The sequence below is a fragment of the Nyctereutes procyonoides genome, unplaced genomic scaffold, assembly GCF_905146905.1.
Source record: "Nyctereutes procyonoides isolate TBG_1078 unplaced genomic scaffold, NYPRO_anot_genome, whole genome shotgun sequence".
NCBI classification, from domain to species: domain Eukaryota; kingdom Metazoa; phylum Chordata; class Mammalia; order Carnivora; family Canidae; genus Nyctereutes; species Nyctereutes procyonoides.
This window is the reverse complement of record NW_026575131.1, coordinates 31,928,162-31,952,261: the sequence shown is the minus strand read 5'-3', so window position 1 is coordinate 31,952,261 and position 24,100 is coordinate 31,928,162. Positions and strand designations below refer to the sequence as shown.

General features: G+C 35.7%; 1 protein-coding gene across 10 annotated transcripts in view; it reads right to left on the bottom strand.

Moving 5' to 3' along the window:
* CFAP20DC (CFAP20 domain containing) overlaps window positions 1-24,100 on the bottom strand; it is a 244,468-nt gene that overhangs the window by 84,413 nt on the left and 135,955 nt on the right. For 9 of the 10 annotated variants that reach the window (XR_008666843.1, XM_055343303.1, XM_055343310.1 and 6 more), the window contains 5 exons: window positions 10,489-10,625; window positions 9,650-9,812; window positions 7,762-7,878; window positions 6,508-6,630; window positions 3,567-3,901 (listed from right to left, as the gene is read on the bottom strand). Coding sequence is in view for 9 of the 10 variants with exons in the window: in XM_055343303.1 (XP_055199278.1) it covers window positions 3,567-3,901; window positions 6,508-6,630; window positions 7,762-7,878; window positions 9,650-9,812; window positions 10,489-10,625 (875 nt within the window). In the remaining variant the exon portion in view is untranslated. The remainder of the gene's footprint in view (window positions 1-3,566; window positions 3,902-6,507; window positions 6,631-7,761; window positions 7,879-9,649; window positions 9,813-10,488; window positions 10,626-24,100) is intronic. The other variant, XM_055343305.1, reaches the window with a different exon arrangement.

Sequence of the window (24,100 nt, the reverse complement as noted above, 5' to 3'; positions counted from 1 at the left end):
ATTTTTTTCCCAACACAGATATCAACATTTAAAAGTTTTAAAAGGTTACACAGAAATATAAACAGGCTCAAGAGTAGTAAATATTCTATTATGTTTATGTACATGTGAGAATGTAATTCAAATTCATTAATCAATTACACAAGGATGAGTGGTTTATAGACTAAAACCAGAAATATAAACTATGAAGAAAAAAAAAATGCCATGAAACAGTTTAACTCTGAGGACCAAAAAATACCTTCAAAGCAACAATATGGGGAAAGCTGAGGAGGAGGACCAAAAGGGTCCTTTTACTCTGTTGTTGGTAAATTCGTCTGCCACAGCCCTCTCTGGAGCTAGATGGGGAAAAGACCTGGAAGCTTCCTAGCTAATTTGAATGCTCTAAGTACTTGGTCCACATAAATCATCTCCAACTAGGGATAATTTTTTGGCTTAATGTTCCAATTTAGATTGTGATACAGGACAAATTACCTGGCCTTGCAAGTATCTACTTTAGTATGTGATACACAGCCAGAGTTTTGGGGAAAAAAATGACAGTATTTCTAGATGAAAAATTAAATTAGGGAAGTAATAAAATATTAATATAAAGCTAACTATTTCAAGTTGTAAACCAGGTGTATACTCAAAGCCACACTGGAAATAATGGCATAAAATACAAAATAGAGATGATAATAGAAACAGGCTTTTTTTTTTTCTTTTAGATGCTGCAATAGTGGGAAAGGCACTCTGTTTTAATAGCTTTTCTAGGGTAATTCATTTTACATGGTAGTCTTGATTTTATAGCTATCTATTTCCATAGTGTGCTTTTCAAATACGAACTACAAACTCAAAATTAATTGAGTATCAGGAATATTAGTATACATGGCTGTCTGGGGAATAAAATATACAGTAAAGCAAAGACTAAGACCAGAGTATATGCAAAAAAAGAAAATTCATACTTTTGAGGCTCTGCACTGATGAAGATTGCAGATGTGAATTAATGATTAGAAACTTAAATTACAAAATCAATATTACCGAAAGTTCATTTTAATTAGCTTTTACTATTGTATGTATACTTTTCCTCTACCATGGTAACATGATTTGATTTTACTTAGTTTACATGCTACTGAATATATAGAATTTCCCTTTAAAAATACTCAATGGTCTACCATCAAATAGGTCTTTAACTACAAGTTATAAACTTCAAACATAGTATGTAATGTAATTAGCCTCATTCATCCACCATCATTTATGACATGACATTGTTTTCCTCAAGTATAATTATGTTACCTTAAGGATATAACATTCTAAAATAATACAACGAATAGTAAGGATGCCTAAATTAACTAAACTGATTTTTCTTCAAAGACTATATGTAAATAAACATTTTAAATATCTAATCCAATTTCCCAATGACTTACATACTTAATCAATTGGAGAAGTAATCCTAAGGAAAAGAAATTACCAAAAAACCCCCAAACAAACAAATTTGGTCACCATAGATTATAGAACTTGTTTAAATATAACCCAGCAATTTTGTTTGTCATGTTTTCTATTTTATAGTTTGTATCTTGTTATTGCCTCTACCAAGTATACAAGCTTGTACATTATGGTGAGGCTTCTGCCCTCCTATCCGGCAGCCATTCTTAGCCAGCTCCAACTAAAGGTGGGTCAGGACAGGTATTAGCAATGAGATGGTCCTGATATAGACTCTAGCCAAATGCTACTAGTCATTCTGATGGTTGTGGCATGGGGGTGACCAGATAGCTATGCCACTCAGAGCTTGGGTGATGCATGATACATTTATTTTCAATTTCATGTAATTGGTAATTAGTTTATGTTTGCAATAATAAATGATGAAGGATGTCAGATGTGTAGTAGCTAGTAGCAAAAGAAAGCACATCAAATGATAACAAAATAAAATATTCAGAACTAGTATTGTTCCTTTTCTCATGAAGTTCTATTGCTTCCTGTTCTATTGCTTATTGTTCTTGTAGACAGAAGTAAGTTCCCCATGTCATGATATTTAAAGGGCAGTTTTCCACAAAACTTCTCTCAAAGTTTTCCAGGGAAGGAACTAACATGTCCCATCTGCCTTGAAATTTCCACCATTACAGGAATTCTTTTGGTTTAGATAAGAAAGATGGTGCTGTGCTTATGGGAAGGGGATGGGCTATCCCATTAATGAAAAAGTACAGATTATTTTATCAGATTAGTCAATTAATACTGTAAAAGAATTGATAACTGGGATGGGGGCAGTACAAGACGCTGAGGGTGAATGTCTATTTTAGTTTTTATATCTTAATGTTATTCAGGGTGAAAGGGACAAAGATATCCAGAACATTTAAAATGTTGGCATCATGTGTACTATTCAAGCATTAAGGGATTTACAGTAGGTTTATGTTTGGTATGACTAATAGTTTCACCATGCTCAGAAGCAAGGATATTATAAAAAAAGGATTTCCCCATGTACTTTGCAATGGAAACTTATTAAAAGTTGCAAAACCCCGTAATTACTGCCTGAACAATTTCATCATATTCTCAACTGGCTCTGAAGGTAGGAGCAATAATCTACATCCTGCAGTCCAAAGGGGGATCCTTGATCAATCATAATTCTTAAAAAAATGTTTGTAAGCATATACAGTTTTTCTAATTATTATTACATAATATATTATACATATAACCTAATATATAACTTGCTATATTTATAAATATATAATGTATATTTTAACATATAACAAAGTTATATATAATTTTGACATAGAAATGATTTATGTAACTTAATGAAAACATAACTTGACTGTAATCTGCTTTTGAGATAATTATTTTTCACAGGAAATATGGATGCTTATCATTGAACAAAGCTGAAGGAATTTCACAAATATTAATTCATTTCATATGGAGAAAAAAGTCATCATAATGTATTAAGCTTTAAACAAATGTTTCAGAACTACTTTATGTTTGGTTTATAACAAGTCTTTTTTAAACTTTATGTGAATTTACTAATTTATAAGATATATTTGTATTCTAAATAATTACAAACCGAAAACCTTGGGTAAGGCAAATCCTAGCACTAATCCATGATTCTTTATCTAAACTTTAATTGGCACAACTCTTGAAATTCTGGGACCATATGGAAAATAATGAGTCCTAATAGGTCTAAGGTGGAGAGATGGCAGGGGAGTAAGGAAGCCAGAAAACCGTCAATTCAGAAGGCTTAGCCACTGCAGCACAATTTCCCCAGAGAGCCAGAACAATGTGTTCTTAATGTTTTACTGGTCTCACCATCATATAACTAAAGTGCATGTTATTTCTCATGCTGTGAGACAAAAATTAAAATAAAAAAAAAACAAAAACAACCCCAAAACTGGTTTCCATAATTAAAATTGAAATTGGCTGACTGTTAATAAAAAAGGCAGCAATTTAGAGTTACCATAACAACCTGAGGCAACTGTTGACTGACACTGCAATCTGCTGCACTTTTATAAATAGCAGTTGATTTCCCCTCTTTCATTTCAACTGGTTTTCATGCTTATCAGAGCTAATGGAACAACTGTGCTTAAAACGACTTCACTCATCAAGCAGTGTACCTCTTCGCTGCTGTCACCGCCATAAAAGTCATCCTCTGATTCAGTGTCTCTTCTTGTCATGCTGATATCCTCTTTTAGATCCAAAATAAATGGGCATCCCTCTGGGGACATATTCTGAGTTTTTCCATGAGGTGCTGACCGTGGTCTTGATGAAAAAGTGAAAATGTCCTTTCGAACAACCTGAGTTTCCTCTGCCAGTTGGCCATGTTCACTTTCCCTGTTGGCTTCTAGCCACAGGTGTGAAGTGTGGCAGGAGTCATCATCTGGAAGGAGAGACTGTCTCCTGGACGCCAAATGGGAAATACGATCATGGTTTTCAGGAAATATCCACTCATCTGACATTTGGGAAAGATGACAAAAATTAGAAGAGTGTTCCATCAGTGTCACATTAAAGCAGGTAGTCAGGTTAAAATTTCTGTGTTGAAACAGATTTATCAAATAATGCAGAAGCCAAGGAATGCAATTTATCCACCATCTTGTGACCTGCTAAACATTTAACCTATAGATCAGTGCCTATAGCTACAGGCATCTCATTTGCACTTCCTCTCCATTGGAGTTGAAACACTGGCCAGGAAATTTATAAGTCTGAAATCATTATCACCTATCTTGTAGCAAATTCTTTATAGCACAGTCTCATTAATTTGACATTCCAGGTGGGGAGGAAATCTTCCAAATTTAAACGGGTTTGAGTTACTAATATCTTCTTTCAACTGCAGGAGGACAGAATATTTAACAATTTTTTTTAAATAAAAATTTGGGCATTGTTTGGATTACAAATCATGGAGGAGAGGCAACCATGAAAAGTTAAGAGGCTTTTCCTTTCCATTCTACAGACTGAAACAGGACAATTCATAGACTAAACTGAGTAGACTTTTCCAGTAATAAAATCCACAGAAATACTTGCTAATGTAACTGGTGAAAAAGATCTGTATGTTAAATTATAGGAGAGAATGTTTTGATTCAAAAATCTTTTGTGCATCATTATTTGTTTCAGTTAAAAATACTGTATACTACCACTAGGACACATATTAATTAAAACTTTTAAAAATTTTAAAGTTTAAATTTTTTTTTGAGATATAGTTGGTACACAATGTTACATAAGTTTCAGGTGTACAACATAGTGAAAAGATTTTAATCTTTTGGGATGCCTAGGTGGCTCAGCGGTTGAGCGTCTGCCTTTGGCTCAGGGTGTGATCCTGGGGTCCCAGAATCGAGTCTCACGTCGGGCTCCCTGCATGGAGCATGCTTCTCTCTCTGCCTATATCTCTGCCCTTTTCTCTTTGTCTCTCATGAGTAAATAAATAAAATCTTTAAAAATAAATTTTAATCTTTTATGTAACATTGAGATAGATTTTTATAACTGCGATCCAGACAAATTGTAACAGACAAATACTTATAATGAGTATCATTAAAAGCATGTTTACTTTCTTCTTTAAAATGACAGCAGGAGAAAGTTGCATTTTCTCAACTTAGTCTATTTTCCTTCAAATTTACTGTTTTTGCTGCATTATGTCAATGGTGAAGATCTTAATAAAAATCTGTGTTCAGCAGAACCAAACCATGGACATGGTAATTTTACCCTGACTCTTGAATCCTGCTATATTTATCTTCACAGGAACAGTAACCAAGAGATATCTAAGATTTGTTGATTTGAAACTCTAAAGCCTACAGTACAAAAGCAACAAACAAAAAGATCTTAATGGTACAAATTAAGACATTAATGGTACAAATAAAATCATATTCATCATAATGTATTCATTTCTTAAGACTATCGTTATATGACTTGCCTATAAAAAGGGTAGCAGATGTACATTTCTTTAGAGAAAATCTGTAAGGGACAAGGCTTTAACATTTTCAGTAGGTTAGTGGCTAACAGCAGGCTGAATCTACTTCATTGGACCACCTTCAAAGGTGATGTGGAGGTCAGGTCAGTATACAGTGAGCAGGTGAAATAAACAGATTCACTGGGCTGTCCTCTTTTGGAGAGCAAATCCTTTTGCATGGTGCTAACCACGTAGTAGATGCTTTGTAAACACAGTAGATGCTTTATTAATAAATAAATTTTGAAAAGGATGATAAAAACCAATGTGTTGCATTACGTACATGGATATGTAGAAGAAAACTGGAGGCACAGATACTGGGAATCTTCATTACGCAATTCAACAACTTGCATGACCTACTGCCAACCATATTATTAACTGTCAAAAAGTCAAAGTAAAAGGAGTGTTTCTACACCAAATGAACTCTAATTATCTCAACACCACATGCTTTTTTGGAATTTGTAGTTTTACCTCAAGTATTTCCATATCAATTGTAATGAATAATTTGGTGTGTTTTCTTAGGAAAATATGTAAATTACTGTGTAATCACAATATTGCAGCAAACAAGATAAATGCAAGAATGATCACCTAAACATCTAATTAGTTTTTCTACACAGTCAGATTTATGCTAGAGACACTAATTGCGCCTAACATTTTAATGAAGGTTTCAACATTGCATAAATAAGACTGACAAACTACAAACAATTTTCATTTATTTTCCCTTTTCCCTTGCTCAAAAACAATTCGCCTTTGTAAAAGTACACACACCTGCTAGGCAAGATATGTTGATGGGTTCAATGCTCTACACTCCAACCACCTCCATTATAAAGAGGACTCTAGACTTGCAACAACAGGCAATCTTTGGGGACAGTGACAATGTCCTGTGAAAACTTCAAAGTTTCAAACTTTCCTTCTGAACACAACAACTGGTGCATTGAAACTTGGAAATAAAAGTGTCCTTTTCCATTAAAGTCAGACAGGCAGTTGGGGTTAAGAGTAGATTTAACGAAAAATGATAGATTTTAGCAAATCACAACTTCTCAAAATGACCAGGTTTGAAATGCTAAACATATGGATATTTCATTAGTTATTAATGATTATGGTGGACTAAAGATGCCAACCTGTTTGATCAGGAGACGGCGGTGCTGGAGAGCTGGAATTCATCTCCGTGCTTTGTTGGGACCCGCTGTTCAACAGGGCAGCTGTTGCTTTATCTTCATTCCTTCTATTTCCTGAAGAACTGCCTTTATTAGAATAAATATTTTCCATGAAGTTATCTCTTTTAATTTTTATAAAAGTTCATTTCAAAGAATGCTATAAATGTGGTTTGCTTTTCTAAATGATTATTGAAAAGCATGTTAGAGGTGACAATACAGATTATCTGCAGTTCTTTTCTTTTCCACTAGAATGTTTCAAAGATGAACTCAGCTGCATTTTTGTAGAGGTTCATCTTTAAATTCCTTGATATTTGCATGGGAGCATTTTAGATTTAAGTTTTACAATATGTAATAAAAGGAATTCCAAAACTCATTATTTTTAAAGAGTCCTATATTTTTCTCTTTGGTTCCACATAAAATGGAGTGTGTTTTCTTTAAAGTACAATTCTTATACAACCTGACTTTTTTAAACCAAGTGCTTTCCTTCAACATCGTAGGAAAACGGACACAGAATTAACTTTTCTATATACTATTTTATAAAAATAACATGAATCCTAAGAAGCTGAATTTCAGCCCATCTAAAATTTTGAGAAATTATGCTAACAGATGCATACAAGATATACTCTGGACTTGACTCAGGATACACTAATGCATGTGCAGACAAGATTTACATGCCTCATATCCAATATTCAAAGGGGTAATTATAACAGCCACTTATATTTATCTAATGCTTTATTGGTTACAAAGAGTTGAAGTTTTAACCTACATTCTATTGGATGGCATGAAGTCCAAAGGGAGAGAAAGCAAATGTAAAAAATATATATATCTGAAAAAGGCCCAATTTAAAAAGAAGAGATATAAATGAAACATGAAAAATTATGAGTTAAGTTCAATTTTAGTAAAGACTGCAGGCAGAAACTTCCTCTATCAAATTTGGGCCATTTCTAAAAAACAATAATTTAAGCTTATTCAGCTTTTGAGAGTAGAAGTAGGAAGTCCTTTACTTCTGTGGTACTGTCTATTTAATCCAGCAAATCTCTGTGAGGGCTCTAGAGCAATTCTTTTGCAGAAAATTTGATTTCCATAATCCCTGTAGAAAAGACATTTATATTTTAAATGAATTGGTTCGTAATCCTTTGAAATTTACAACCTGCAGAGAGAGATTCCATTGCTCTGAATAATATACAGATATAAGATAGTATTGAATTAGTGCCGTACCGCTGTGTGCTTCTGTCCTTTCTCTGCTGGTGCTTTTTAACCGTAATCTTCTCCTGTTATTATTCTTATCTGCTGATGGTTCTTGAGGGGGATGTGGATGCATAACATGCAGATCAGCTGGTACATTTTCATATCAAAGAACAAAAAGCCAGAACAGAAAGTGCTATATGGTTTGAAACGACTCAATAAATATAATTGTAGCTATAATGTTCATGTATCATTGTGACATCATATAAAGCTGTATCAAAACCACAATTTATTCCTTCATGGAAAATAGGTATTTATTCCTATTCCACTATTGGGATTGTATCAGGCTTTCAAAATTACTGAGGCATTTTCTTCATGTAATACAACCTTACAGAGAGCTACAGGTAATTTGGTTGTTTATCATACAACATGCTATATTAAAAAGCATAAAAAATGAAGTTGATAGCTAATACAGAAAAATAATTTCTTCCTTTGAAAGAAGTAGAAAAGAATGATTCATCAACAGCTTAAAAGTAGTTTTCAAAAGAGCCCTGGAGAACTGCGATCAAACCTGAAAAAGAATTCTTACGTTTAACTTAACTGTGTAATAATCATCATCATAACAACAGCATTTATAGCAGCATCTAATATTTACTGAATGCTTAATTTCTTGGCACAATATGATGTGCCTGACTGGCTTTTTTTGTTGAATCCTCACAATGACCCTTTGAGAGGTAGTCATGGTTTATTACTACTAGTTCCAGTAGTAATTTTATCCCCATTTTACAGATGAGGAAACTGAGACCCGCAAGGTTTAGGAATTTTGATCAAGGTCTTACACACAGTGGTAGAGCCAGGACTGAATATCTATGGTATCTATTTCCTTTTCTCAGTTTTGTACTCTACGGAAAATATAATCTGCAAAAGTGATCATTAATCTCCAAATCAAATAAAATAAACCCAAATGCCTTCTTTTTCAACTCTAACAAAAGTCAGACATGCAAGAATGGAAAAACTACAGCGAGTGGTAAGCCTTTGGTCCTGGTCTCAATTCCTTCCAAAGATTACAAATTGCAAATCACTTTACCTCTCTGCTAGCTATGAACTCTCAATCTATAAAATGGGACAAGAGTCTGTTCTTCATCAACAGGGTTCTTTTTGCATCAGTGGGAGAAAATAAAAAGCACTTTACAAATGGAAGAGATTAACTAAAAGATAAAATTAAGAAAACTTAAAATGGGGCAGCCCTGGTGGCTCAGCGGTTTAGTGTCGCCTTCAGCCCAGGGCCTGATCCTGGAGACCTGGGATCAAGTCCCACATCAGGCTACCTGCATGGAGCCTGCTTCTCCCTCTGCCTGTGTCTCTGCCCCCACATCCCCCCCTCCCCCGTGTCTCTCATGAATAACTAAATAAAATATTAAAAAAAAAAAGAAAACTTAAAATACATGTGGAGTTCCCAAAATGTAGTGATAATAGAATGCTATGTTATTTCCTTACCAGTCATCATAAAATAAAAACACAGGGTACTATGGTGATTTGAAATAATGGAATAAAGAGAATAATGGGTGGGATGACTGGGTGGCTCAGTAGGTTAAGGATGTGTCTCTTGATCTGAGCTCAGGTCTTGATCTCAGGGTCATGAGTTTGAGCCCCTTGAAGCCCACTTGAAAGAAAGGAAGAAAGAAAGAAAAAAAAGGAAGGAAGGAAGAAAGAATTTTAAAATAAGAGACAGAATGATAGGTTTCAGAATAGAATATATGTATAAGAACCTGAAACATATTTCAATATCTGCCATCTTTTTCATTTCTGAATGATAATTCTCTGGATGTTAAGATATAGTCAAGAATATAACTTCAAATTTATCTTTGCAAGAACATTTCTATTTTCCCCTGGTTATCAAAACTTTATGCATGATTCTTACCATGAACAGGTACAGTTTGCTTTATTTGGCAAATATTTTCTTTATCTGCTTGCTCTTCAAACTGAGGCCTCAGTGAGGCTGCCATCTCTGTACTGCTAGCACAGTTATCGGCCACAGACTGTTGGCATGATCGAGTATTTCTGGATCCAACGGATCTTATTGTCTGTAAGGGAGAGGAATTAATCTGCACATTTTAAAATATGGGAGTTGCACTTATTTTCTATAGAATTTATAGAGACTAATAATATTTGGACAAATAAAAAGTGAGAAACAAACTAGAGGGAATGAAAAGGTTAGAAAGGGAAGGATAGAGAGGGAAATCACAGCAGAAAGTCAGCGAGAAATGGAAGGAGAAATATGTGAGACAAAATAGGAGACAAACAAGTCTTCCAGACACATAAATTAAAATGTGCTTATTTGCTACACTCCATCTTTACTAGGTAAGAGTTTTACTGAAAGTCACTAGTGTTAGAAATTCATAGGAAATTAAAAATAAAAATGTAACATTTGATAATCTGTTCCTTATAAGGTATCTGGTGATGATCCAAATCCTTTTTGAAGAAGACCACAAAATGTGCTCACATATATTTGCCTTTAAGTTTTGTGAACATATTTAATCAAAAGAATACTCAGAAATGTTAATTGTGTTGACATGACAAAAATAAAACAGTTTTGGGGTCTTTTAAAATCCAGAATCTCTGTTCCAAATTTATTCAAGCCTTCTGTTTTTGGCATGTCATCTCTCTCCCTCTTTCCCCAGCCACTCATGCACTGGGGAAAAAACCCTTCTCTTCCCATGCTCCTCATGCTTAGACAAGCTCTTCAAACCTCGCTCCTACCTCACTGGATATCCTCATGTTATTCCTCCTGCCAGAGAGTGGAGGTGGTCCCAGAACTCTGGATCCGAAAGCGATATGACAAACATCTTGGTGTTTGCTGTTCCGCGTACTACCTGTTCCCCTGTTAATGAACTGATCTGTTTTGTTCAAAGAAGGTAATAATAATCCATTAATAGGCATAATGACAAATACCCTGCTGCAATGTTTCTGAAAGTACAACCCAGGTGTCATATGATCTGAATCCCCCCTTCCTACTACAGGGTACTTATAAAAAAATGCAGATACTTGAGCCCAACATCAGATCTCCCAGATCTGTAGAATTAGAATCATGGGGAGAAGTGGCAGAAATATATGAGTTTGATAAGTTCCCCCAAATGGCTCTTATGTTTGAGAATCACTACCACAAATATTTTACCTCAGAGAGAGAGAGAGAGAGAGAGAGAGAGAGAGAGAAAGAGAAAGTCAGAGAGAGAAGAGAAAAGAAAGCAAGCTACTAAAAATACATCTTATTTTTTCTTTAAGGAAATAAATAAAACTAACTCAATTGAACAAATATTTGAGCACTCTCGAGAATTTCCCAGAGGTTGTGAGTGACACAAAATAGATAAGACCTATCTCTTGCTTTCAAGGGAGGTGACAGTACAAGTAAACAGGTAACATAGAGCAGACCAGTGGAAATGAAGAACAAATGATCTCTTGTTCCTCATAAACGTTAAAACAGAATTACCCTGCAAACCAGTAATCACATTCCTGGGTATTTACCCCCCCCCCAAATGCAAAAATACTAATTTGAAGGGATACCTGTATCTCTATGTTTATTGCAGCATTATTTATAATAGCCAAACTACAGAAGCAGCCTAAGTGTTCACTGACAGATGAACAGATAAAGAAGATGTGGTGTATACATACAATGGGATATTATTCAACCATAAAAAAAAATGAAATCTTGCCATTTGCAACAACATGGAGCTAGAGAGTATAATGCTAAGTGAAATAAGTCAGTGAGGGACAAATACTGTTTGATCTCACTCATATGTGGAATCAAAGAAGCAAAACAAATGACTGAAGTGGGGGGGGGAAGGAAGGGACAACCAAGAAACAGACTCTTCACTCTGGAGAACTGATGGTTGGCAGAGGGGAGGTAGGTTGGGGTATGGGTGAAATAGGGGATGGGGATTAAAGAGTACACTTATAATGATGGGGAAAAAAAAGAGTAAGTGACCTCTTGAATGGATTTTGAATGACTGATAAGATTTCAAGAATAAAAGATGAAAGGTGCCCTAGACAGAAGAGAGTATCTAAATAAAGACATGGAAGAGTGAACTGGTCGAGTATGCTTGAGGAACAATGAAATTGCCAGTTTAGCTAGGAAGATGGGTTTGGGTTACACATTGCTAAGAGCCTAGTTAGCTAGGTGGTCTTTTTAGCCTCTTCTGCAGAGCTGTAACTTTACTTATGGTGGAGTTAAAAACCACTCCTCTGCAATGGCATGAGAAAAGGCACAAAAGTTTGTGAAAACACACCACGCTTGGGAAGCTCCAAGTGTTTAGATCTGAGGGGAAGTACTACTTTGTGTGGGTAAATGGGTGTTTTCTAGATCTGGTTTTATGTTTTCAATAGATGAGGCTGAAGAAACGGGCTAGACTGCTGACAGGATCTGAAAGAATGTTTGATAGACAGAAGATCTAAGGTGGGTGGCTGGCTGGCAAAGCAGTGAGGAGATACACCATTCCAGTTTTCTTCAAATTCTGAAGCCTTGTTAGATAGAAGAGAGATTTCATTTGTTCAAAGGGCAGAATCAGAAGTGGTAACAATTTACTTCAAGTGTATAGTCTAACATAAGGAACATCTTTCTTTAACTAACCATGTCTGCTCATGGTGGTGGAGAATTTTCTGTCATTTTGAAGGTGTCCAAGCAGAAGTCTGGGAAGCTATTCTGGCTGTTGTAAAGTGGATTCAGATACCAGAGAACTCCCTACTTTCTATTTCTGGCCTACTCCTCTCTTCTGAGCTCCACTCCTTGTATCCAGTGGCTTTTTTGCTCAGTTCTTTGATGTCTCAAAGATGCTTCAAATGGAAAATGTGGTCCAGTGACTGGCACCACACAATCCACTGAGTTTGAAGAGTTAGGATCTGGGTGTCATCCTTGACTTCTCTCTCAACCTTCTCCACAGCCAACCCATGCCTACTTCTCTCCACCTCTTCCATCAGTACTGCAGTCAGGTGACCATCAGCCCTCTCTTGGATGATCACAAAGCCTCTCAAGGGATGTCCCATGTCCACTCTGGCTCCCTGTCCCATGCCCTCTCCAAAACGCAGCCAGAGTGGTCTTACGAAAGCATACATATGATCATGTCATTCCTTTTCCTCACAACTTTTCAATGTCTTCTTTGCTGCATTTAGGATTAGGAAGAAAGCCCTTAACAGTGGCTGCAAAAACCTATGTGTTTTGGCTTCAGTTCACACCTTTTATCCCTCATTTTCTGCTCTCTCAACAGATTGGCCTCCTCAGTTCTTCCTGCCTACCAGAGCATTTGTGAGTGCTATTCTCCATGGATAGCTATTCTTCCAGTATAGGTACTCCCATAACCTTTCCTTCACATAACTTGTCAAAATTGTACTTAATTTTTTTAAATTCCATTTAGTTAACATACAGTGACTTATTATCAGTTTCAGGAGAATTTAGTGATTGATTGGTTGCATATAACACCTGTGCTCATTACATCATGTGCCCTCCTTAATGCCCATCACCCAATTACATCACCCCCCGACCCAACCTCCCTTCCAGCAAGACTGTTTCCTATAGTTGAGTCTTATGATTTGCCTCTCTCTGTTTTTATCTTATTTTATTTTTCTTCCCTTCCTCCATATTCATCTGTTTTGTTTCTTAAATTCCACATGAGTGAAATCATATGGTATTTGTCTTTCTTTGACTGACTTATTTTGCTTAGCATAATACCCTCTAGTTCCATCCACATTGTTGCAAATGGCAAGATTTCACTCTTTCAAAATTGCACTTTTACATGTGTTTGTGGGATTCTCTGATAATGTGTGCTTCAGTAGATATAAACTCAGTAGCCTAGCTTGTTACCCCTGAATTGCTAGCCTAATGCCTGACACGGAGTTATAGGTCCTTGCTGAGCAAAATGAATGAATCATTAAATATAATAAGTCAAAAGGGATGTTGGATTAAATGACTAAATATTTCTAACTATGGCTAGAATTTCATTTTTCATTTTAAGAAAAATCCATCTGTGGGTTTTATGTGTGAATTGCGGAAGACTGGGCAGGGATGGATAACTGCTGGGATATGGGGGAATGAGGGAAGAGTCCACAATGACTAAGACATTGATAGTTAAATGAGTGGTATGGCTTTCAACATTAGTATTATGGCACCACGTTCAGATGCCTACTTAGGTTATGTGTGAAATGTTCTAGTGTTAGCAAATAGACTTGGTTGTGTGTGGTATCTGTATTTTTTTTAGTCGTTATAAATATCTATATGGAATAAACAAAACACTATTAGTCTCTCAGAATCAATAACGGAAAGAAATGACACTCAAATCCCAGGCCAATTGGAAAAATGTATTATAGAATCTATCATCATTTGTACCTTTTGTGACCAAGTAGAAAAAGAATCCTAGATTATTGGTTTTTCCCAAACGTGGATTTTCCCAGAAAGAAAGACCCACATAAGGGCCTAAAGGGCATGGGATATGGCTTGGGCCTACATGGGAATTTTCACTATCAGATTAGGAGCCTTTTTTTTTTTTTTTTTAACTTCTAGTCATGGCTATGGACATATATTTTGCATATCTTTCTGTTCAAACATCTTATGGAACAATTTCCTTAACTTTTTTTCATATTCTCTCTCTCTTTCTCTGGACATTCCCCTCAACTAATTTAAGCCCCTTTGAGTGGAAAGTACCATTTATTTGGTACTGTATGTACCTCCATCTGTGGAGCCCAGTACAGTACATGGTAGACAATGGATAAAGTTCACCACAGTTAGTAGTATTCAAAATTAGCAGAAGGGTTTTTTAGGGGAGATAGTATTTTAAAATCACATGGTATAGTTGGAGCTATATTTTCAACAACATGTACACATTAACTAGTTTGGAGCTATTTAAAAATATTAAAATTCCTAAATACCTTGAATTTTTTAGAGGAATCTCTTATGTAGCAGTGGATATCCAGGGACCATTTTTTTTTTTTAAAGATTTTATTTATTTATCCATGAGACACACACACACACACACACACACACACACACACACACACACACACAGAGGCAGAGACACAGGCAGAGGGAGAAGCAGGCTCCATGTCGGGAGCCCGACGTGGGACTCCATCCTGGGACTCCAGGATCACGCCCTGAGCTGAAGGCAGGTGCTAAACCGCTGAGCCACCCAGGGATCCCATATCCAGGGACCACTAAAGACACACCTAAATCTCACATAATATAATCTTCTAAATCACAGAAAATTAAATTTATATATATATATATATATATATATATATATATATATACATATATTTTTAAGATTTTATTTATTTGAGAGAGAGAGAGCGGGTGTATGAGGGAATATGAGACAGAGAGCACAGGGGTGGGGGTCCCACAGAAAGGGAAAAGCTGGCTCCCCACTGAGCAGGGAGCCCAATGACATGGGGCTTGATCCTGGGACTCTGGGATCATGACCTGAGTAGAAGGCAGATACTTAACCAACTGAGCCACCCAGGTACCCCCCATGATTCTATATTTTATAAGAGCATTTATCATAGGATTTCTTTAAAGAGTAAGCTACCACTAAGTAGTTAAATCCTCTTTTTTTAATTTACAAATGTTAGTACACTTTATTCACAAACCAAAGTATACCAATACTTCACCATTAAGTATCTCTTTAATTAACAGATTTCTTTAAATTTCTTGGTACAATTAACATATACACATTCTTAAAGACTGTTTCATTTTAGTAGTTCTGCTTATAATTATTAATTGTCACAATTATCTCTATACACATGTATCAAGCTATTCATCTAGTATAACGAGAATCCTAATTAAACTTACAAGGAGCAGCACCTGGGTAGCTCCGTGGTTGAGCATCTGTCTTTGGCTCAGGTGGTGATCCCGGGGTCCTGGAATCGAGTTCTGCATTGGGCTCCCTGCAGAGAGCCTACTTCTCCCTCTGCCTATGTCTCTGCCCTTCTCCTTGTGTCTCTCATGAATAAATAAATATAATCTTTTAAAAAAAAACCTACAAGGAAATGTAATTCAGACTTTTGGTTTCTAAAATAAAAAGTAAAAGGGACAAAGTTTCTATAATGAGAAAAACCTTTATTAAAGAAAACTACAAGCAGAAACACATGCCTTTTGAATTCTAAAGGGAGCTCTTTTAAGAGCTGATATCAATATGCACAATATAAGGTTAAAAATCAAGATTAGATTAAAGTCATGCTCTAGGCGTTTCATTTTCTTGAGTTTGCGGAAAATGAACTTGGTGTAGGTCAGAGATGTTACCATTAATTATTTTGCTATTTTATGAGGGGTACATGCCTCTGTAGTGAGAATATAAAACCTGAGGGTCTGCTCTCTAATTGTCTTTTAGAAAAATAAACATTCATTTTTGTCTCAAGATACAATGTTCTAATTATGATAGTCATTTAAGTTTGCAGGGCTTTCAAAGCTTAACCAGAAAAACCTGCTAAATTTTCAACTCTAATCATTGAAGGGTCATGCTCAAGACTTACATCTATTATCTGGCAATCAAATCAGAATTAAACTTGCTACCAGAATCCAGACCTTGAATTGGATTAATTTTTATTTTATTATATGTGCACTGCTATAAAGAATGCCAAAAATACAAAAAAGGCTGATCTAGTAGAGCAATATTATTTTAGACAAGGTACTTAACCTTTCTAAGCCTCACTTCCTTTCAAAAGATTAGGATAATAATAGTACTTGAGTCATGGTGTTTTTGTTGGATCGCATGAAACAATGCATATAACATGCCAAATACTGTGCTTAGTAGGGACTAAATGTTCAGCAAATATGTTAATATCTTCCATCTTGAATAGCATTTTACACTTTACAAAGTCCATTCATAATCAGTTATTCCTTCATTCATCCATCCTTTCAGTAGTGAATGGGTACCTGGTCTAGATGGCCACTGCTCTAGGCACTGAGGAAGACTGGGAATAAGGTGAACATGTACCTCCTTCAGGGAGCTCAGTTTCATGGGGGACACAGATGGTAGGGCCAGTCATTCATAAATAGCTACATGATTACCAGTGTGACAAGAGCTATGAAGGAAAAGTTCAAAAGATTATTAAGTGTATTTCACTGGGGCTCGAGGTTAGGGGAGAGACATTCAACTTGGAATGTAAAAGATGATGGATATGATGATGCGTACACAACCTCTATGCAAGTTCTAGTCACTTCGTGTGATATTATCCTATCCCAAAGATGAAGAAATCGAGGCTCCTGATGTTCAGAGATGTGTCCACACAGAGCAGGGGCTCAGAACCCCAGTGTCTCAAGGGTTACCACCCACATAGGATGTTGCCCTCGGTGGGCCAGGGGATCCTTCCCAGGTCCACTATTTATTTTCTGCGCAGTTCTGTCAAGACATCAGATGAAACACTTATCATTCTGCTATCTGAAAAGTGGGTCTGTGAATGGCTGTATAGATAAGTACCAGAATTTCATGAATATAATTAATGTATGTGATGAAGACAAATGAGGTTTATGAGGAATCGAGTATAGAATATAATGCTGTAATATCCTCTTTCAGAGGTGGGGTGTGGGGAGAAGGACAAACTGAAGTGGTTTCAATGCCAAAAAGGTAACACATGCGAAAGGCACGTATTAAATGTGGGTTAGGGGTAAATGGCGCTAACTTGAGTGTTTGTTCTATGAAGAACATTTTAATTCAAAACTTTTTTAGACCAGTTGGAGGATGGTCAGTCTGTAAATTCTAGAAGCATAATGAAAAGACAAGGAGGTGAACGATGAAGGCAGGGAAGGCCCTAGGTGACTAAAATCACTCTTGAACTTTTGCAAAGAATTAAATAAAACCAGTACTTATCTGTAGCTCATTAAGAAAAATTTAAAGATGTTTTTGAAAGGCAATAAAACATATTAGGAACTAAAATTAGAATATTGCTTTCTCCTCTAAACTTGAGTACAACCTTAGACAACATCATCTATGGGTAAAGTTAGGATATGGCAACTTCAAGATAAAAAGTAATAAAGCATAAGATATTACTTTTTCTTCACAAACTCTTAATTTATTAAAAAGCATTCAAAAGCCTAGTTTTTGGTCTTTACCATTAATGAGTAAAGAAACCTTTTCAGGGAAACAATTTTATTATCTCAATAAAACTTTCCATTTTGAACAGAGTGGAGCTTAAGTATAATATAGGCCTTGGTAGATGATTTCCATCATTCGGTTTTAGAAATAGGGCAGTTTCCTAGAACATGAGAAGGTTCCGCAAAATAAATCCTTAACACAAGCAGTGAGAAATTGCTTACTGGGAACAAGCAGTTAAGAATGCATCTCTGAAACCAGACCTAGGTCACATTCTAGGTCTACCATTCACTAATTATCTTTTCTCTTTGAGCCTCAGTTTTCTTACCTACAAAATGGTGATTATGATTTCTACACAAAAAGGTATATGAAAGTATTAAATGGGATAAATGATGTATGATAGCTAACTTTATGTATCAACTGGACTAGGCCACAGGGTGCCCAGATTAAACATTGCTCTGAATATAGCCCTAAGGGCATTTCTGTATGAAATTAACATCTAAATTGGTAAATTCCACCCCATGGAGGGCCTGAATAGAACACAAAGGGGGAGGGAGAATTTGATCTCTCTGCCTGACCCTTTAAGGTAGGATATTGGTCTTTGGCCACCCTCAGACCAGCACTTTCACTATCAGCTCTCCTAGATTTGGACAAGAACTACACCATTGGCTCTTCTGGGTCTCCAGTTTGACCACTGCAGATCCTGCAACTTCTCAGTCTCCATAAGTACCTGACCCAATTACTTATGATAGGTCTCTCTCCCTCTCTCTCTCTCTCTCTGTGTCTCTCTCTCTCTATATATATATAAATATATATACCCACACTATAAAAATATCTATTGAGACCTGTATTACATGTAAGTTGTATATATGTGTGTTTTTTTTCTCTGGAGAAACTTGACTAATACACTACGTAAAGGATACAGCAAAAAGTCACTAAACATTAATGGTGGTGATGATGATGATGATTTGCTGCTTAATATACTTACCTGCTCAAATTATATGGCTAGCATTTCATTTACTTATTTGATCACTTAATTAACAAATATCTATTTAGTTCCTGGTAAGTGTTAAAGTGTTAAAGACTGAGCTAGGTGCTAGGGATACAACAATAAACAGGACCCCTGCAGTTCTGAAGCTCACAATCCCCTGGGGAGACATCAATAAGCAAACTATTAAGTAAAAAGAAAATATCACCTAAGGATAAGTGCTGTGATAGAAATAAAAGTAGCGTGATGTTACAGAGAGGGTATCTTGGGGGTTACTGGATCAGTATAGCCCCATGCTCACCAGTATGTGAACTGTGTGTAAAATGTATGTGAGCATAATTGACACTAGTACAGTACAGATTGTCACATATATATTTTCCAATTATATCATAAATAAACAAGCTTAGTATGCAACTATATACTTAAAAGATTTTCCTTTGTCATTAATTTTGGATTTCCTTCCCATTATATATTTTAAATGAGAATACTGACATTAAGTAAAGAAATGTATTTTAATTTTATAGCAATTCTCTGGGCTTTTCAAAAGACAGAAGAAAAGTATACAGAAGAAACTACAAAAGAAACTAAGTTATACGTTATGTTGCTCAAACATTATCTATTAACATCACAAATTGTGAATAGATACAGGAAGTTACAAATCTCTAGCAGATGAAGATATGAGAAATGAAAGTCTTATTTTCCTGCTCCTGCCTCTACTAGTCCCTGTTCCTAAAGGTTATTACTAATTTTCTTGTATTTCCTTAAAAAAAGGTACATCTACACCAGCATCCCTAGGTAACTATCATGTTTATTTACTATGCCAGTGGGCTCATACAGAGACAACACCCTAGCTTTCAATGTGTTACTGACAGAGACATAGAGCTTTGAGACCTTTCCAGATCATCACAAGCAGATCAGATCAGTGTAGAGCCGCACCTATAATATCTTATTTCTGGGTATTTAATCAACTCCCTATTATGCACAAGTAATTTGTCTCCAGTTTTGTCATTATAAGCCATGCTATAATAGACATGTAAAGGAGAAATGTAAAGGCTGGAACAAGTCAGTTCTGCAAAAGTAGCACAACTATGCAACAGATTAGATGTGTTTTTCACATTTACTATTATATTAATATTTATATATCAAAGTCTTCAATATTTGGTGGCAATATCACAGAAAAATTGAAATTCACTCTATATATGGTTTGTGACATCTTTGCTGTAACAAATTTCACAGATACTGATCAATATCCACGCTAAATTCCTTTCATATTAAAAAAATTTTAATGAAGGAATGTGACTAGATATGCCTTATTTTTACTAAAGTATATAATTCAAATGTAAGGGACAGTCAAGTTCACTCTGATTTATTATTGGACACTGGGCAAATTGTGGCATCTTTTTAAACCAACAAGGATTTGCCAAAAGTGTGAGTTTAGAAAAGTGTTTTGTTGGAGGCATCTAGGTAGCTCAGTCGGTTAAGGGTCTAACTCTTAATTGTGGCTCAGGTCATGATCTCAGGGTTGTGACATGGAGCCCCACATCAGGCTCCATGCTGAGCGAGGAGCCTGCTTAAGATTCTCTTTCTTGTCTCTCCCTCTCCCTCTGTGCCCCCACCTCCACCCCCTTCACACACTCTCTCCCTCAAAAAAAAAAAAAAAGAGGAGAAAAGCGTTTTTTTCCTGAAGTCACAATCTAATCCTTTTTCCTTTAGATTCTCCTTTACAGTGGATTTTGTTACTTGAATTGAATTTTGCTTTCATAATGTGAAACCCAAAGAAGAAATTCCAATAAGATCTCACCAGTACCAACTGTAGTTAGACGATTATTTCATGGTTTTGCAAAATGCATTAACTAACCTATTTGCAATTGTACTACGAGATAAGGATGCCAGTCTCTTCTTACTGAAAAAGGAGAAGCCCAATAACACTGCTACTGTGGAAAAGAGGCACTTGGGAAAACTGCCTCCTTATTTTTAAGCAAATCACTAGTTTTGATTTGTATTTAGTGGACCATTGCATCTTGCCATTAGTAGCCGAATGCTCAACTTCAACCAGACCTGATCTCTGGTTCAATTAAACTGGGATCCCATTAATGAAAATAAGATCATCAGATACCCTGCTGTTCTCTGCAGAATAATAGTCATTAGCTAATGTGCAGTGGGAACTGACAAAATGAACAGGGTAGAAGTGTGGTAACACTGGCTTCTTGGAAACACAATTATCTTATTAATTTTATTAAATGCTTTCAATCAAGTTACATGACATTCAACAAAATGCACTCTAAAATGGAAGTTTCAAGGTTTCCTTTTTTTGCTCAAATGAACATACTAGAAAGCACCCATAGGAAGCAACTACTTCTTTTTGTGGTAGCTTCATTGGGATCTCAGTGTCTGCATTTATAACAAAGTACCGCAATTTACATAAATATACTATACAGTCAATTTTAAGAGTGCACAGTCATTTCCTCATGCAATTCAAAAATTCTCATCATGGGGAGTCCATTTCTCAGACAGACACAAAAACAAATAGTTAAAATGAAGTAATATCTCCTGGCTTTTCCAAAATTAGCAAGTCTGCCCTTGGGCATTATTCATTAGCTACACCTTGCAAATAAAATATTTCATACAAAGAACAATTACTATTATGTTAATTTATAGTAAGTTTCAAAAACCCACAAATGATGAAATTAGCAACTGAAAAGTCTTTGTAGCAAGAGAACTACAAAATTCAATGTATACTAGCTTCCTCCTATCCCTGTAGGATATGTTCCAAGGCCCCCAATGGATGCCTGAAAATGGATAAGTACCAAAACACATATAAACTGTTTTTTTCCTATACATACAAACCTCTGATAGTTTAATTTATAAATCAGGCACAGTAAGAGATTAACAACTAATAATAAAATAGAACAATTGTAACAATATATTGTAATAAAAGTTAAAGGCTCCCTTGTACATGTAAAATATTATTAAAATGTGTATGCTTTCCTCCTGAAGTAAAAGTATGTGAATGTGTCCTCTCTCTCAAAATATCTTCTTGTGATGCACTCACTGTTCTTGTAATGATGTGAGATGATAAAATTACTATGAGACAAGATGAAGGGAGGTGAATGATGTAGGTGTGTGACCTAGTGTTAGGCTACTACTGACTTTCTGATCATCTGCTTTTGAACCACAGTTGACCACAGGTAACTGAAACCTCAGAAGAGGGAGGACTACTGTATTTTCATGTAATCTTATCATAAACCTTATGGTTATCATGGAATAGAAATAAAATTGGGATCCACAGAGCAGATGAAGTATTCTATTAAGTGATGATTATTAATTTTCTTTTCTTTTTTTAAATAGGTTCCATGCCCAGTGTGGAGCCCAATGCAGGGCTTGAACTCATGAACCTGCGATCAAGACCTGAGCTAAGATCAAGAGTCAGATGCTTAACTGAGTCACCCAGGCACCCCTGATTTTTAATTTTCTGTATATGTGACTCAAGTCGACTATTAATATATATTAAGATCCCAATTATGGAATTTGCAAGATATATACTAATATTCTCTTCTACAAGTTGGGATCAAATATGGCCTATGAGAAAGTTTCTGTTTAATTATAATATATGGAGTTAATGATGCAATTAATATTTATTCAAATTCCTCTTTAATCTCAAGCATCATACATGTCCTTGAACTTTAAATTAAAAAAAGACACTTAAAATATCTACTTACAGACTTATATTTTCATTTAAAGACATAATTAATTCTTAAAATATTAAGCTAGAGAGATAAAAGAAGAGCATTCACAATTGCTCTTTGAGTTATCTGATGGACTTTACAGCTTAGTCATTTCTATTAATGAAAGCATTCACAGCCTATTAGATACAGATAGAGTGTTTGGTTATCAAAAATATGCTTGCTCCTTTCATTCTTTGGTGAATCTTCCATTGAGATTGATTTGTGACCCAAGGTGTTTACAGTGGTTGCCTGTGGAGTGAGATCTTTTTCATCCTCCTGTATATTTTCTAAAGGTTCTTTAATGAACATAGGCTACATATATTCTCTCTCTCTCAATATAGTATATATATAATAAATATTCAAATTCTCATTACCTGTGCCCTGTGCTACTAAAATGTCCTGCCTAAAGTTGGCAATTGTGGAAACAGGTGACAAGGACATGAGGATCTAATGTCTTCTCTTTACTGGAAGCTTGAAAATTTTGTAATAAAGAATTTAGAAATATAGTATTTACTGACACATAGGCCCCTGCCAGGGTTTATATTGAAGAAGTTATAAGACAGATCCCAATTTTCTAGGAATATGCAATTTAGGACATGTAATGCTGATGAAGATTGACATATGCAAAATAAACCAAGAGGGACACCTGGGTGGCTCAGTGGGTTAAGTGTCCGACTCTTGGTTTTGACTCAGGTCGTGATCTTAGGATCATAAGATCAAGCCCTACTTGGGCTTTGTGGTCAGTGGGGGAGTCTGCTTGAGATTCTCTCCCTCTCCCTCTCTGTCTGTCCCTCCCCTCACTCATGCTCCCTCTCTTTCTTTCTCAAATAAATAAATAAATAAATAAATAAATAAATAAATAAAATCTTAAAAAAATACATCAAGAATAAATGAATACAGGATAAATATAGAGAGCTAAACACTCCATTTCTCATTCATTTGATCATGGCTGTCTCTTTTCTCCAGCTTCTACTTTGACCTCTCTCAAACTTTGAGACTGCTCTCTTCTCCATTTGTTATCTGAGAATCAAGTCCTGCCTGTGTTTCCGCCACAGCGTCTCTTAAGTTCAACGCTTACCACATTGCCAGTGATATTTTATGCCTAGATGGCTGCAAAGACACCTGAGTTGTAATTCTTAATTTCTGGTCTTGATTTAAAAATTCATCTTGAATTCCAAAGTCAAATTCATCTTCCTAAAAAAGGCATTATTGTGTCTCTACTTTAGAAGCAGGAGGCACATTCTTCTCATATTCTTCTGACCCAGCCATTCTGGCTACTGAGGCCATTCCTCTTAGTAATCCCTCAGAAAACTCATCCATGCATTTTGCTGTCTCCTTGTCTTTGCTCAGACTTCTGCACCACCTTACACTTCCATAAATCTTACATTTATAATAAAAACTTACACAAGTATTTACTGAATACTTTCAAGACCTACTTCTTCCTTCATAAGGGTTTTTTACAACCATCACTTTACCTTCCTTGGGATTACTTTTGTGTTTCTGAGTGCCATCTGAGCCATAGGACTTTTATTTGGGTAAGTGATCCAGTGGTTCTCAAACCAGGCTTCACATTAGAATCACTGAAGACATTT